The 16,518-nt window shown below is 46.2% G+C and overlaps 3 protein-coding genes across 8 annotated transcripts in view; 2 read left to right on the top strand and 1 right to left on the bottom strand.

Moving 5' to 3' along the window:
• LOC309337139 (TNF receptor-associated factor 1-like) overlaps window positions 1-16,518 on the top strand; it is a 261,886-nt gene that overhangs the window by 179,820 nt on the left and 65,548 nt on the right. The window lies entirely within an intron of this gene.
• Window positions 1-16,518, top strand: part of SAPCD1 (suppressor APC domain containing 1) — a gene marked incomplete at its 5' end in the record, with an annotated part of 82,423 nt that overhangs the window by 36,411 nt on the left and 29,494 nt on the right. The window lies entirely within an intron of this gene.
• The window catches only part of VWA7 (von Willebrand factor A domain containing 7), a 39,106-nt gene that overhangs the window by 4,383 nt on the left and 18,205 nt on the right, over window positions 1-16,518 (bottom strand). For 4 of the 5 annotated variants that reach the window (XM_081852413.1, XM_081852412.1, XM_081852415.1 and 1 more), the window contains exons 8-16: window positions 14,932-15,044; window positions 12,254-12,370; window positions 11,530-11,709; window positions 9,549-9,726; window positions 6,922-7,074; window positions 5,936-6,028; window positions 3,619-3,902; window positions 1,558-1,694; window positions 230-398 (exon numbers count right to left, since the gene is read on the bottom strand). In XM_081852413.1, the coding sequence (XP_081708539.1) occupies window positions 230-398; window positions 1,558-1,694; window positions 3,619-3,902; window positions 5,936-6,028; window positions 6,922-7,074; window positions 9,549-9,726; window positions 11,530-11,709; window positions 12,254-12,370; window positions 14,932-15,044 (1,424 nt within the window). Of the gene's footprint in view, window positions 1-229; window positions 399-1,557; window positions 1,695-3,618; window positions 3,903-5,935; window positions 6,029-6,921; window positions 7,075-9,548; window positions 9,727-11,529; window positions 11,710-12,253; window positions 12,371-14,931; window positions 15,045-16,518 lie in introns of those variants that run through there. The other variant, XM_081852416.1, reaches the window with a different exon arrangement.

Here is a 16,518-nt window from a genome sequence, read left to right as displayed (position 1 = left end):
CCTTCTGATGGTTTTCAAGCAAACCATGTGTATGGAACCTGTGCAGATATCTGTCGAACTACAATTCCCATCATCCACTGGCCATGCTGACCAGGCTGATGGGATTTGGAGTCCAGCATCGGAGAGGGGGGGGGGACACACCACAGGTTCCCCATCCCAATATATAATCAAAGAATAACTCCAGGAATTCTCCCGTGGCTCCCCAGTTTTCTTCCCCCAAAAAACTCACCAGAGGTAGAGGCATCACAAGCAGCTGTAGATGGGCAAAGCTAGGATCCCCAGATGGGTGAAGGAGGCTGGCCTGCAGCGTCAGGGTGATCACAGAGCCAGGATCAGCGGCATCAGGTACATTCAATGTAATGAGTCCAGTTGCTGTTTGGTTAAAGTCCAATTGTAGCCTGCAGTAAAGGGGAGTGGAAGTTGTTAGGTTTCTGTTTGTGCCACTGGTGCAGTGCTTGGAGTCACAAAACTCTGTTTACATTCCAGAGATTCCAGACTGTTGGAAGTCTCACGGGAGACAGATGTTTATATTACTGGTTTCCTCTTCCTTTGTTTCAGTTGCCTCTCTGCTCTCACAGAGAGAGGATGTATTTTCTTTTCTGTCTGCATAGTTAGAAATAAAACTCTTCGCAATGTAGCTCATATTTCTCGTCCTTCCCTGCTGCTGTATACTCTGCGTAATGGGGGAACGTGCCTGGAGCCTCATCAAACGCTCAGGTCATTAATCATGTTGGAGGACTCAGCTGGAGGAATAGTTTGGTCGAACACAAGTCCGAAAGAAGTTAATATTTAAGAAATAGATGGGTGGCCTAAACATTATCAAGCAGCTTCAGTATTTTATCTAGCTGTTTAAAACATGTATAGACTCTATTTCATATAAAACCAGGAGTTTGTAAGGTAAGGTCATGGGTAGGCAACCTAAGGCCCGGGGGCCGGATCTGGCCCAATTACCTTCTAAATCTGGCTCACGGACGGTCCGGTAATCAGCGTGTTTTTACATGAGTAGAATGTGTGCTTTTATTTAATCTATGGGTTATTTGTGGGGCATGGGAATTCATTCATTCTCCCCATCCCCCAAAAAATATAGTCCAGCCCACCACAAGGTCTGAGGGACAGTGGACAGGCCCCCTGCTGAAAAAGTTTGCTGACCCCTGAGTAACATCAATACAATATGGTATGACCAGCAACAAAATTGCCTCCACCGCTAATCAGAGAGGCAACACCCCTAATTTCTTTCCCCTCTAAACATGAGGAGGTAGGGGACAAAGACCCGCACAGAGGCCTAAACCCTCACCACCCAGCTTTTAAAAACATTCTCACATGCACTGGATCCTGAAATCTCCAAGAACGTTCACAGCCTTAGGATCTCAAAACATTTCTTATTTTGGAACGGAAATTGAGTTTTTAGGAAGTTGCATTCTGCACAGTGCGATAGTGGAATGCGCACAAGCCCTGCCTTTGGAATGTGAGGCAGGGCAGGGCATAAAAGACTAGAAAACGCTGAGTTACAATGCTAGGAACTGGTGTCTTCCATGGTTGCTCATTCATCAGAATTACCTGGAGGTGGAGATGTTGACCGGGAACCCAGGAACGCTGCTTACCCTCAGATCATACTGCTTGGGTGAGCCAGGATTCGTCACCTTCCAGGCAATGGCAACAGGTCTCCCTGGGAACACCGGAGCGTCTGTGCTCAGCTGGAACAAAGCAGGGCGTAGGTTAGAGCACAGCAGCTGGAGCCAGATGAGAGCTCCCTAAAGGAAGGCAGGCACGTATTTGCAGGTAGGCTTGCACAGACCAAAAAAGCATGACGGTGTGCCCCTTTGTTTATTTTTAAAAAATATGTCATTTTAAAAAAGCAGTTAACAGCCATAAAACCTTACGATAAAAAACAGCAAGAAGCTCAGAGCAGATTTCAATTAACCCTTAGCGGAAAAGTGTTTTCTTAATTGCCTGCACAGGCCTGGCAGAATGGCAATTTTTTCCCCAGCAGGCATTAAACAACTGGCACAGAAGGCACCTGCTGAATCCCCCAGAGGACTGGGCCAATGGCAGTTTCTTTTTTCTTCTTTTCTTTTTTTTTGTGACAAAGTATCATAAATAAATAAGAATAAACATGTGCACTCCACCACCGAGACCATTCCATTGTAACTATCCAACCTCCCAAAATTTCAACACCTCTTGTGATGGTTTAACCCCTTTCCAGAAGTACTGTTTTTGGGGGACAGGGGGCGGGTGGGGGGGATTCCCTGGTCCTGAATGGGGTAACTGTGCCCCTGAAGGACCAGGTGCGCAGCCTGGGAGTCATTTTGGACTCACAGCTGTCCATGGAGGCGCAGGTCAATTCTATGTCGAGGGTAGCTGTCTTACCAGCTCCACCTGGTACGCAGGCTGAGACCCTACCAGCCTGCGGACTGTCTTGCCAGAGTGGTGCATGCTCTAGTTATCTCCCGCTTGGACTACTGCAATGCGCTCTATGTGGGGCTACCTTTGAAGGTGACCCGGAAACTGCAATTAATCCAGAATGCGGCAGCTAGACTGGTGACTGGGAGTGGCCGCCGGGACCACATAACACCGGTCCTGAGAGATCTGCATTGGCTCCCAGTATGTTTCCGAGCACAATTCAAAGTGGAACACCCTCCCTTCAGATGTGAAGGAAATAAGCAGCTATCCTATCTTTAAAAGACATCAGGGAAGTTTTTAATATTTAATGCTGTACTGTTTTTAACACTTGATTGGGAGCCACCCAGAGTGGCTGGGGAAACTCAGCCAGATGGGCAGGGTATAAATAATAAATTATTATGATTATTATGATTATTATTTCCATTTTTACAGTACAAATTCTACAAACACCCTCCATATCTCCTCAAAATTGTTTCTCCTGCATATTCCCCATCTTACCTTAATGGCACTTGTTAATTTATCATTAATAGCTACATCCCACACCTCTTTATACCATTCTTCCTTGTTATATTCCACTTGCCCCTTCTACTTCCTAGCTATAATAATGTGTGCAGCTGTCAATAAGTCCTTCATAGCCTGCGAACCTTCCATCCCATCTAAAATTGAAAATAATGCTACCTCTGGGCTTTTGGTCAGCTTTAACCCAGCGATTTCTGTTATCCCCTTAAACAGCCTTTGCCAGAAAAATTGCACATATTTACACCCACAGATACCCACATGTGAACATAATTCCCTGTTTCTTGGCATACAATGGCAGTTTCTGCTTTGCAGGGAGTTGGACCAGATGACTAGTCTCTCCCAACTCTTACAATTATATGATTCTATGTTTATTTATGATTCTATGTAATGCTTATTGTATGTTATGTTCATGTTTAATGAGGGTGGATTTTCGTATTGGGGGTAGGGGGTTATGTTATGTTGTAAATAAAACTTACAATAAAATTTTAAAAATTAAAAAAATAAAATATTTTTAAAAACTGAACTAAAAAGTTTCGTGAGCCCTTAAAAAAAACAAAAACAAAACCCCCTCATATTTATGTCTATCCCCTCAGTGATGACACCCGGGGCAGCCCGCACCCACCACACACCCCCTTCCTCCACCACTCCAGCTTCCCCAAGCCAAGGCACATGGTTTTCTTCTTCGCTTCCCTGCCTTACCTCCAGCAGGGATGCCTCAACAGTCGTGGCCTGAGGGGCAGCCCTCTCCACCTTCCGGCCGTCTCCATCCTGAGCCCGCAGCACTACAGAGAAGCTGCTGTCGGTCATCAGGGTGGGAGGCAGCTTGGCCACAAGCAGGTCGGTCCGGTTGGCTCCTCCTTCCAGTTTCAGCTCCTCGAAGCTGCCTCCCCTCCCCTCCAGGTTCACAGCTTTCAGCTGAACCGAGCCAGCTTCAGGGGATCGCTTCAAACCGGTTGCCATAACGACCAGGTAAGTGGGCAGGCCTGTCGAAAGGAAAGGCAAAAGCTCTATGCAGAACTGGCAAAAATGACAGACAGATTAAGAGAAAAAGAAAACAGCGACTTTGAAAAAGAATGGGAACCATTTATATTATACAGTGGTACCTCGGGTTACATACGCTTCAGGTTACATACGCTTCAGGTTACAGACTCCGCTAACCCAGAAATAGTGCTTCAGGTTAAGAACTTTGCTTCAGGATGAGAACAGAAATCGTGCTCTGGCGGCGCAGCGGCAGCAGGAGGCCCCATTAGCTAAAGTGGTGCTTCAGGTTAAGAACAGTTTCAGGTTAAGAACGGACCTCCAGAACGAAGTAAGTAATTAAGCCGAGGTACCACTGTATTTGCAGAAACAAAGAAAGTCAATAGACTTGATGGCAGGATTTAACTAAGCATTCACATTATTAGTATTAGAAAACGTTTAGAAAATAGTGGAATATTATGATGTGTTTATTTTTATGTTTTTAGGCTTGATGTTATGTTATTAATAACTTTTTCTGTTAGGAGATAGCAAAATGGGTGAAAAGAGAAACAAACCAGAAGCGGAAGTTTGGGGAAGCCCTGGAGGGGAGGGAGGAAGGAATATACAGTAAATGTTAAGAATTTTGAGATGTATGTAATGAATGAAAAAGAAAAATGAATAAAAAAAATTAAAAAGAAAAAGAAATGAAAGGCAAAAGCTCATTGGACCACGCCTGTTGCTGGGAGAGTACAGGACGGAAGAGGAGGGATGTGGGTGGCACTGCGGTCTAAACCACTGAGCCTCTTGGGCTTGCCGATCAGAAGGTCGGCAGTTCAAATCCCCACAACAGAGTGAGCTCCCATTGCTCAGTCCCAGCTCCTGCCAACCTAGCAGTTTAAAAGCACACCAGTGCAAGTAGATAAATAGGTACCGCTGCGGGCGGAAGGTAAACGGCATTTCCGTGCGCTCTGGTTTCTGTCAGGGTGTCCCGTTGTGCCAGAAGCGGTTTAGTCATGCTAGCCATATGACCCGGAATGCTGTCTGTGGACAAACGCCGGGTCCCTCGGCTTGAAAGCAAGATGAGCACTCCAACCCCATAGTCTCCTTTGACTGGACTTCCCCTTGACTGGACAATGTGAGAACAGGATGCCTGCCTCAATGGGCCGCTGGTCAAATCCAGCAGAGCTATTTTTTGTGCTCATCCAATCCCAAAGATGCGAAGAGTACCTGCTTATAGACAGGGCCTCTGGAAGTATCCAAGCCTGCGATTAGGCTGGAAGTTGGCAGCTAGCAATAATGTCTAAGGAAACAGGTAAGGCCAAGGTGTCTTTCATATCTGACCAACAAATATATTGGACGGTTAATAGAGACAAAGGCTTGGGGGTGGAGGGAAGTATTTTCCAAAAACCAACATTAGGAGAAAGCAGAACATATTAAAATGAAATTCTACAGACAGCACAGATAAAAAACTAAACAAAAAATTATGAAAAGACAAATGTTTTGCGTTTTGCCAATAGATTTTTTAAAAGACAGGTAAAATCCTTTAAATGTCTAGGTTTGAGCTATAAAAACTCCGTCTTCTAACAATGCACATCCCACAAATGGTTTCCATATTATATTTTGGTGTTCTCCCATGAATAAACTCAGTAATGGTTTTTTTAAAAAAATTTAAACTTCCTTTCTAAAATCAAGAAAAATTTGATTGCTTAAATTGGGTCACTTTTCCCACAGGCCCACCACATACGTTTAAAATGATCACTTAATGGTTCATTCTTTCCAACACATTGGTGAACTTGTTTTTTCTGAATATTTGGCACTCTCAGTGGCACAAAGCACACTTTTTGTGCAGATTGTATTGAAGTTTCTTTAAGCTTGGTGGAAGTAGACCCATAGTGAAATTTGCCCCATTAAGATGACCACTTGTGCTCCTCAGTATAATTCCCAGTCCACTTCCTATGGTATTTTAAGACTGGATAATGACAAGGACTTTGCCATTGCCACACAGCTGTGCAAAAACTAACACCAAGGAGCCACTGAAGGAGAAAGATCCCATACATACCTTGCACAGGAGAACTATCCATCATAAAAAGCCCAGGGTGGCGTCCGTCCTTTGGAACCGCAAAGTAATACAGGAAGTCAAAGGTGCTCTGACCTGTCAACAAGTAAAACGTTTTTTCATGGAAATTCTCAGGTGTAAAAAAAAAAAAAAGGTTATTTATGTGTTTTGTTAGCCCAAAAATGGAACACAAGCCAAGTCCCAACTAAAGAAGAATGGCAACTTAAACTGATGGAATATGTGCAGCTTGCAGACCTAACATAAAGAAGAAGATAACAAGAACATACGTTTAAAGAAGATTGGGAAATGTTTATTAAATATATGGGGGAAATTGTGTACACTTGAAAACGCTGGCAGCATTAAGATAAATTCAACAGCGTCAACAAGTTTTGATGGATGCAGTAATGGAATAGTGAATGGTTTAGTTTATGGAAAATATGCAGGGATTTATGATATGCAAAATGAATCATGGAAAGAGAAGGGAAGTCACTGATATTTTAGGGTTGTTTTAATTAATACTCTAAATTGTAAAACAGAAATGATAGATAGATAGATAGATAGATGATAGATAAATAGATGATAGATAGATAGATGATAGACAGATAGAGGTAGAGGTAGAGAGACAGACAGAGAGAGAGAGAGAGAGAGAGAGAGAGATAGAATTTCAGTAAGAACAAGAATAAAAGAAACTTCCTTGGAGAGAGCATTCCACAGATGGGGAGCCACTGCAGAGAAGGCCCTGCTCTCGTGTTGCCACCCTCTGTGCCTCACTATAAATCATTTGCTCTAGAGAACAGAGTTTCACCATGTCGGACCAATCGTTTGCTCAAAGATCCAAAAAAGATGGCCACTGTTTTAGGCCAATAATAGATCTGATGCAACTGGCACTCCCTAGCGCCTCCAGGTGTGTGCAAGATCATGCAGAGGAAAAATGGAGCTCAGCATTGTGGCCTCACTTATTCCAGCACCTCGGTTTAGCCTTTCCTCACCTTGGACGTGCACAGAGTAGTGGCCTTGTGACTGAAGTGTCAGCGTCCATTTACCAGCATGGAGAGGGGGGGAAAGGACTGCTCTGTAGATGCTGCCAATGGACTGGATCTTGGCCAATGGACCGCTGGCTGATGAAGAAGCCTGCCTTACACCTGCATGGACGGTCACAAGGGGAACATAAACTGGGTTAAACGTTATTCCTTTAAAATTGGCTGGACTGGATAAACGCTTCCAGGTGGGAGCTTAGAACTGCAAACAGGTCTATTCATCATCATCATCATCATCATTATTTATACCCCATCCATCTGTCTGGGTTTCCCCAGTCACTCTTGGTGGCTCCCAACATAATAAAAACACGATAAACACTTCCCTAAACAGGTCTGCCTTCAGATGTCTTCTAAAAGTCAGGTAGTTGGTACTGACCTTTAATGCCCTAAATGGCCTCGGTCTAGTATACCTAAAGGAGCGTCTCCACCTCCATCGTTCTGCCCAGACACTGAGGTCCAGCGCCGAGGGCCTTCTGGCGGTTCCCTCACTGTGAGAAGTGAAGTTACAGGGAACCAGGCAGAGGGCTTTCTTGGCAGTGGCACCCACCCTGTGGAATGCCCTCCCACTAGATTTAAAAGAGAAAAACAACTACTAGACTTTTAGAAGACATCTGAAGGCAGCCCTCTTTAGGGAAGCTTTTAATGTTTAATAGATTATTGTATTTTAATATTCTGTTGGAAGCCGCCCAGAGTGGCTGGGGAAAACCCAGCCAGATGGGAGATGTATAAATAATAAATTGTTGTTGTTTATTTCCTTGACATCTGACGGTAGGGGGTTCCACAGGGAGGGTGCGACCACCAAGAAGGCCCTCTGCCTGGTTCCCCGTAACTTTGCTTCTTGCAGTGAGGGAACTGCCAGAAGGCCCTCAGAGCTGGACCTCAGTGTCCAGGCAGAACAATTCAGTAACTGTAAACGGCCCATTCGCAACAGGTTATTTCTAACTTATTGGATTTTCTGCCAGAAGATTAAAGGTAAAGGTAAAGGTACCCCTGCCCGTACGGGCCAGTCTTGACAGACTCTAGGGTTGTGCGCTCATCTCACTCTAGAGGCCGGGAGCCAGCGCTGTCTGCAGACACTTCCGGGTCACGTGGCCAGCATAACGAAGCTGCTCTGGCGAGCCAGCACCAGCACAGCACACGGAAATGCTGTTTACCTTCCCGCTGGTAAGCGGTCCCTATTTATCTACTTGCACCCGGAGGTGCTTTCGAACTGCTAGGTTGGCAGGCGCTGGGTCCAAGCGACGGGAGCGCACCCCGCCGCGGGGATTCAAACCGCCGACCTTTCGACCGGCAAGTCCTAGGCACTGAGGCTTTTACCCACAGCGCCACCCGCGTCCCTGCCAGAAGATTAAGTCAAGATTAAATGGAAAGGAGAGGATACATGCTGGCATTCTGATGCCACTGAAGTAGGGTGGGCACTGTGATAAACTTGTACTGCAAGAGAAGGACTGTTCCCACCAGAAATACCTGCCTGGAATTCCCCTGTGACTAAGAGCCCACCCACAGGTCCCTGCCATTCAAGCCATGGGTCCAAGAGGTTTGCTTTCGTTTTTGTCTCGTTGTTTTCCCCCGGGGGAAATCCACCGATTACAGCTGAATCAGAGCAAACATTAATCCACAGAAAAACTTGATGGCTGTTTGTTCCGATTCAGCAGTAAATTAGGGGCTTTTTTCCTGGGGAAAGTGGCAGGGCGAAAGAAAGGAAAGTCTTGGAGCCGTGACTTGAAATCACAGGATAAACTGCAGTGTGGCTTGGCCCAAAAGTAACCTGATTTCTTACCCTCTGCACAGCACCTAAAACATAAAGCAAGTAGAACCCAAAGCAGAGAGGAAACCAGGGTGGCTAAAAATAATTTTTAAAAAATTAACTAATAATTTAAAATTTGGATTTTTAAAAAATTTAAATCAGGGTTTTTTTTGTTTAAATTGGTTTTTTAAAAAATAAAATGCTTTTGGAGGAAAAATATTTCTAAAGATAGTTTTCTATTTAAGTTACATTATAGTCCAAAGGTTATTCATCAGGAAACAAAGATTTGTTTTAAGTTTTTCATGTGTGCTAAAACTCAGTCTAAGTTTTTCTTTTTTTAATTGTTTAACCACATCAGTTTACAAACATGGATACATATGCTACAATGTTATTGTTTTAGTTAAACAAATTGTTTACATTGTTATTAGGGAAATGACTGTTTTTTCTCCTTCCAATAAAGTACAGCAGAAAAGCTGTCCAAAAATAAACAGTTAACTTATTAAACCTCACAATAATTTCATAATTATCTGTCTATGCATTTCCAATAGTATAACCAAATCAGTAATTTCTGATATAATTGTAAAAACTACTCTGAAAATTAATTATTCCAGAAATGAAACCTTCATTTGGTTGTAAATATTAAGATTATGCCAGAGCAAGAATGAGTCTTTCTGTAAAAAAAAAAAAAAAAAAAATTTAAATCAAGTCTTACTGACTAGTGATTTAAATTGTGATTTAAATCGATTTGATTTGATTTAAATCAAATTCACCCTGGGGGCAACACACTTGAGAGAGCAGACAGGTGTCAGTGAAAAGCCATAGATCACACTACCTGCAGGGTTCTGCATCTCAAAGGCCCGAACGCCCCCTTGGACGGTCAAGACCACTTTGTCCACCAAGCTGTCAATCCAGAAGGTGTGATCCTCCAGCTGCCCCGCTTCCTTTCTCCTCCTCCGCTGTGACCCCTTGGGGCTGAAGATGTTCCCTTTCTGGTGGCGGAAGAGGGTCACCTGGAAAGAGCGAAGCAACGGGGGAAACATGTGAATAAATGTGTGGTTTGAAGCAGGATGTGTTTTTTCTGAATGCACAGCAACTTGAAGGTAGAGCCTTTCACAATGCTTTTTTTTAAAAAAAATATGAAAATGTCGTTTAAGCCATCACATCGTAGGACAAACGCGGCCCTCCAGATGTTTTAAGACTACAACTCCCATCATCCCTAGCCAACAGGACCAGTGGTCAGGGATGATGGGGGTTGTAGTCCCAAAACATCTGGAGGGCCGAGTTTGCCTATGCCTGTCAGGTTGGTCCTCTCTCTCAAACGACAACAAAATCAGGGGCACGGTTCAGCTAACAAGCCCCGCCAGCAGAAGCCTGCACAAACACTTTTGCTAGCACAGTGGGGCTTCCCCTGCTCTTTCCACCCCCCATAGATGGCTGGGAGATGGGTCAGGACAGAGGGGGAGGGGGGGAGGAGAGGGCAGGCTGTTCTATCAGGCAAGCAGAAAGGCTTGCACTGACGATCGGTGTACTGCTACGTTGACTGGGATAGCTCAGTCGGCAGAGCATGAGACTCTGAATCTCGGGGTCTGTGGGTTCGAGCCCCACGTCGAGCAAAATATTCTTGTATTGCAGGGGGTTGGACTAGATGACTCTCGTGGTCCCTATATGGGGGGGGGGCGGGATGAACGAATTCCTATGCACCACAAATAACCCAGAGATGCATTTTAAATAAAAGGACACATTCTACTCATGTAAAAACAGGCTGATTCCCGGACCGTTCGTGGGCCGGATTGAGAAGGTGATTGGGCCGAATCCGGCCCTCGGGCCTTAGGTTGCCTACCCCTGGTTTAAGTAAACGATTAAAAATATTTTTTATAAACTAGAAAAGCGTCCTAATGAATAGGCCAGTGGGTTTTATTTTACAATGTGGTACCTCGGGTTAAGTACTTACCGTATTTTTCGCTCTATAGGACGCGCTTTTTCCCCTCCAAAAATGAAGGGGAAATGTGTGTGTGCGTCCTATGGAGCGAATGCAGGCTCCTTGGCTTCAGCGATAGCAACGCAAAGCCTCCGAAGCGCAGAGGGAACGCTTTCGCTGAAGCCTGGAGAGCGAGAGGGGTCGGTGCGCATCGACCCCTCTCGCTCTCCAGGCTTCAGGCAACTATCCGCAAGCCTTCGGAGCGCGCCCCCAGCCCCGCAACCTTGCCGCCGCTCCCGGACCTGTTCTGGGGGCTGGGACAGGGGAAGCTTGGGCTTCCCCTGCCCCAGCCCCGCAGCTAAAAACGAAGCCAAGACAGCGAGCGGGATCCATCCCCACTCTGTCTTGGCTTCTGCCAAAGCTACGTGCAGCCTCTCCCGGCTGGAGAGGTTGCGCGTGGCTAAAGAGGAAGCCAAGACAGCCAGCGGGATGGATCCCGCTCGTTGTCTTGGCTTCTTTGCTCTTTGGGGCTTGGGGGGAATAAAAAAAGATTTCTTTATTTCCCCCCTAAAAACTAGGTGCGCCTTATGGTCCGGTGCACCTTATGGAGCGAAAAATACGGTAATTCGTTCCGGAGGTCCGTTTTTAACCTGAAACTGTTCTTAACCTGAAGCACCACTTTAGCTAATGGGGCCTCCCGCTGCCGCTGCGCCACTGGAGCCTGATTTCTGTTCTTATGCTGAAGCAAAGTTCTTCGTCTGAAGCAATATTTCTGGGTTAGCAGAGTTTGTAACCTGAAGCATATGTAACATGAAGCGTATGTAACCTGAGGTACCACTGTACTTAAAAATAAGCACTCCCCCCTATTTCCCCCTCTCCCCCCCCCCCCCATTACCGAAGATGTGCTGGATTCACCGATGATTTCCGACACCCGCTGGATGTTCTCGTTGTCCGTAAATATGATCTGGCCGCCGGAGCTGTGAGCTAGGCTGATGTAGAGGTTGAATCGGTCTGGGGAAAGTGTTTCCCTTTTCACCCGGGTTCTGGAGGGATCTTCTGTTATTAGGAAGGTCACCTGACGTCAAGTGGAATGGGGGGGAAGCAGCTTTATATTGGGGGCAGGGTGGACAGATGGTTTCATTGTATTATTACACAGCCCATTTCGCCCTGGATTTTTACAGAACTGTAATAGGGACGCGGGTGGCGCTGTGGGTTAAACCACAGAGCCTAGGGCTTGCCGATCAGAAGGTAGGCGGTTCGAATCCCCGCGACGGGTTGAGCTCCCGTTGCTCAGTCCCTGCTCCTCCCAACCTAGCAGTTCAAAAGCACGTCAAAGTGCAAGTAGATTAATAGGTACCACTCGGGCGGGAAGGTAAACGGCGTTTCCGTGTGCAGCTCTGGTTCGCCAGAAGCGGCTTAGTCATGCTGGCCACATGACCCGGAAACTGTATGCCGGCTCCCTCGGCCAGTAAAGTGAGATGAGCGCCGCAACCCCAGAGTCGTTCGCGACTGGACCTAATGGTCAGGGTTCCCTTTACCTTTACCTTGAACAAAAATTCAGATCCCTTATCAGTGTTTTTCAAAACTGAACATCATGAAAAGCAAACAGCCCAGCCCACCTTGCATTTCTGTTCCTGGATGAGGGCTTCCACGCTGTTCTTCAGGTGTGCATCTTTAGGGGATGCATCAGTAAAGACGAAGATCTCGGAGTACGGTGGCGAGTTCTGGAGGGCAAGCTGGAGAAGCGGACAAGGACAGGTGAGATTCCTATCTGTTGAACCAAGGACAGCATTCACCTCCTTGGTGATAAATAACAGCCAAAAAAAAAAAAAAACCCTGGAAGAGCTTACTTATGGCTGGTTGCTTTGGCTCCAACAGGCTCTCCATTTTGTAGGTTCAAGACTGTCAAAAGTACGGGAGTTCCCCTCTCCCTTCTGATAGCTCGCCGCTAAGAATTAACGAGCATTTGGTAGATGGTGTCAGGGAACTGACATCAGAGCGAGAGGCGGAGGCAGGGCTCCAGAGCGATGCCGGAGAGGGGACCAGCAGGGGGGAAGGAATTCAGCGTAACACCAGTAGAGAAGAGAGGGAGATGGAGGAATTGGAGAAAGGTCTCCAAGACCCTTCACCAGAGACTAGTGGAGAGAGCGCTGGCACGCCCCTGCCTTCCCCTTACTTGCGCAGACGAGTTCCGCGCAGGGAAAGTAGGAGGAGACTTGGCGTCAAACAGCTCTTATGCTGGAAGAGGTTCAAGAAACGCCCACTGACGGATTCTGCGAGTGACAGACCGGTCACGGAGTGTGAGCTGTCAGCCAAAGCATGGTTGGCCAGGCAATCTAACTAGAACTGAAGGCAACTTACGCACAAGTAACCCCCTTACAACCAGTACAGATGGATAGTCCTTTTATTACAGCGTTATGTTGCAAGCACAAACAGGCAACCCTCCGCAAGGATATCAGTTGCCTACTCAGACTCCTCCCCACTTCCGCAGCAAGAAGCGTGCCAATGGGAAGTTCCTGTCAACATGCAGAGGGCTGGGAGACCAGCTGGCAAGCCCCAGCTGTGCCATCTCCATCCATCAGCCCATGCTCCAATGTAAATCAGTGACCCAGATTTCAAAAGCCAGAGCACGCTATTAGCAGAGTGTACTGCGCACACAGAATAGGTGTGAGGCTTATGAAGCCATACGATAACTACAGATTTATTAATCATAAATCAGGGCAAAGAAACATGTCGCCTCTCTCTCATGTCCTCTCAGGGAGAATGGGAAAAACAAAAGCTATACACAAACGGAAGTTCCCAGCATACTGTGCTGGAATGTAAACAGACATGTGACATGCAACAATTCCACATGTCTGTTCCTTAAGGTGGAACGGAATTTTCAACAGTTGCCCCCCCCCCCAGTGTCTCCTTTGTTCTCTGACACGCTCGGACCTCTGAATTCGGGGAGAGGAAGGGGTTCCCCCCACACACACACTCTCGACTGACTCTCTGACTGCTCCCTCCCTTCTGGTTGCTTAGCTACTATCTCACAGCTGGGGAGCTCCTCTCTCAACTGTGCAGCTTCTGTGGTCTGCCTATCTCTCTGCTTCTGGAAACGCTGGAATCGGGGGGGGGGCAGGAATATTCCCCCTCCTCTTCTGTTAGGAGCTGATCTCCCTGCGATTGCATCTTCCGATCCAGACCAGTCCCTGCCAAAGACAAGCACTTGCACATTACAAATTAATTATGTGCAAGCGCCCCTTTTAATCCTCTTCTTTTGGAAAATGCCCTAAACTTCTATCTCCTTGCAGTTATGACAATCACGTGAAGCAGATCAGCCAGAGAAGGTTGACTTCGCCAGATTAAAACTATAAAAAAAATGGGCATGTCTTTGGGCATTAAAACTATAAAATGGGCATTAAAAATGGGCATTAAAACTATAAAAAAAATGGGCATGTCTTTTCATGGGCGATCAAAGTCCTGGCTGGGGACATTGGGACCGGGGGCAAGATGGCGGGGTGGGAGCAGGAACGGGAGTCCAGAAGCTAGGAGTCAGAAAGCCAAGAGTCTGAGGGTAAGAGAGCCGGGAGTCAAGAAGCAAAGGGTCTGAGGGGCAGGAAGCAAGGAGTCAAGGAGTCAAACGCAGCAAAGCAGGGAACATGTTGCTGTGGCAAAGAGCCGAAGGGAAAATGCTGACCTTATATCCCTTTCCGGCTTTTGCCACCAGGTGCTGTGAGTCACCAATCGGCCTCACCTGTGTGGCCGCGCCTTGCCTCTTCAGAACAAACTTAGGAAGGCCCCAGTCCTGCAGAGTCCTATTGGTCACAGGGCCTGGCTCCTGCGCGCACACCTGACAATCTCCTTCTCTTTATATGACACCCAAAATCCTCCTCATTCTCTCTCACGGTGTGGCTTGGCTCTGGTCCTAAGAATCACTTCTCTGACCATTTGCCTCTGCCAGGCATATTAGCTCTGCACATGCAGTAAGGCTTAGATATAAGAACATCAGAAGAGTGTGATGGATCAGGCCAATGGCCCGTCGAGTCCAGCATCCTGTTCTCATAGCGGCCAACTAGATGCCCGTAGGAAACCTGTCCGCAGGATTCGAGCCCAAGAGCGTTCTTGCCCCTCGCTGTTTCCAGAAACAAGCAGAGACGTACAATTCTCCTTAGTGTATCAAGGTGGTACGATTCCTTTGAGGCTGCAAGTTCCCGAAGAGGATTGCAGAATAAACATTTATCTCGGCAGCATTTATCTTACAGTGCCAAGATCTAGAAAATGACACAGACCTTAAAGATATAGCATGGATACTAACCTGAAGCGCAGAAAGGCACATTTCTGGCTCGTCTCCGCCTTTCAGAGGGCTAATGGTGTTGAGGATTTTCCAGAACTCATCCGGGTCGCTGGTCTTATGGACAGGGCCAAACTCTGGAGGGATGAGAGAGAGAGAGAAAGAGAGAGCATGAATGATGATTCATGCAGACACATGTCAAATGAATAAATGAACTGTCTCAATGGAACAGCATGGCATCAGAGGCACTATGATTAAAGTTATTTCTTTTTTGACCTGCAACGGCAGATTCATAAGTGTAAATCAACACATCAACCTGTAGTCACCAAGGGATGGACATGCATGTATGACCCAGCATCAACTAACAACTGTAAGAATTAAACAACTATAAATACTATATATTATATTATATTATATTATATTATATTATATTATATTATATTATATTATATTATATTATATTAAAGGTAAAGGTACCCCTGACCATTAGGTCCAGTTGTGACCGACTTAAGCTCAGACTCCATTTTTAAGCTGGACCTAGTATGCCTTTGTAACTTAATTACCCTTTTAAGTCTGCCTGCATCGAGCTGCTGTACCTGTCGTTCTTTAAGACTTATTCTGAGTGAGCAGATACTATTTTTGCCTCTTATAAGACTGTTCGTGTGTGATTGTTATTTTAAGGCGGGAGGAATACAGGAAAATCCAGTCTTCCTTAAAGCGTTCTGGATTACCAACACTAAAAGGATAAACTAGCTTCCCTTTAAGCTGTAAAGGGATGGGCACACTGCTGAACTCACTAATGTGAGGAAGGAAGGGTAATATCTAATAAATACGGTATATCCTCTCCTAGCGTCTAATCAAATGCCAACAGAAGGCAAATATAAGGCCTCCATTATAATGGCACTGCAATAGTTTCCTTATCTGGCTCTTGGCTTCACTGTCACAGAATAAACTGGCTATTCTGTTCTTAGCTGTGCTTTTCCTCATGACAACTTCTTTTGACAGTTTAAGCCTTGTATCCCTGAGGACTTAATCCCTCCTGGCCTGACATTTACCTGGGCCTATAAACAGATCTTGGATGGCATTTTCTATGCAGCGTTCCCACCTGCCAACTCACATTTAAGCACCACGGAACAGAATATTCCTCAGTCTGAACCTGCTTAGCTGTTGCCTCTAAGCCTGGTGCGAAGAATCTCTGGCCCTTCCAGATGTTGCTGAACTACAGCTCCCATAATCCCTTGCCAATGGCTGTGCTTGCTGGGGCTGATGGGAGCTGTAGTTCAGCATCGTCTGGAAGAGTCAGAGGTTTCTCCCAGCTAAAACTCATACAAGTCAGGAAGCTACGTAGAAAGACCGTGTTCCCCAAAACTGCCTGCCCAGGTCTTGAAGATCTTTGAGAGACGCCCTTCTTTCTAGCTGCCAACATCTGAAGGGGGGTTGACAGGAGACAAAGAGGGGGCTTTCTGGTCACCTCATCCCAGGCTCTAGAGGTCCTTTGTCGAGAGAAGCCAGCCTTGCCCAGTCTCCAAGAACCTCCCTCCCTCCAGCACCAAAAGCATTTTTATGCAAGCAGACCTTTCTCCAATAAACTGACAACGTATGGCTCAGCTG

Source organism: Podarcis erhardii (genome assembly GCF_964252035.2).
Source record: "Podarcis erhardii genome assembly, chromosome: 2".
In the NCBI taxonomy this organism is placed as follows: Eukaryota; Metazoa; Chordata; class Lepidosauria; order Squamata; family Lacertidae; genus Podarcis; species Podarcis erhardii.
The sequence above is the reverse complement of the archived record's forward strand: the minus strand, read 5'-3'. Positions and strand labels throughout refer to the sequence as shown.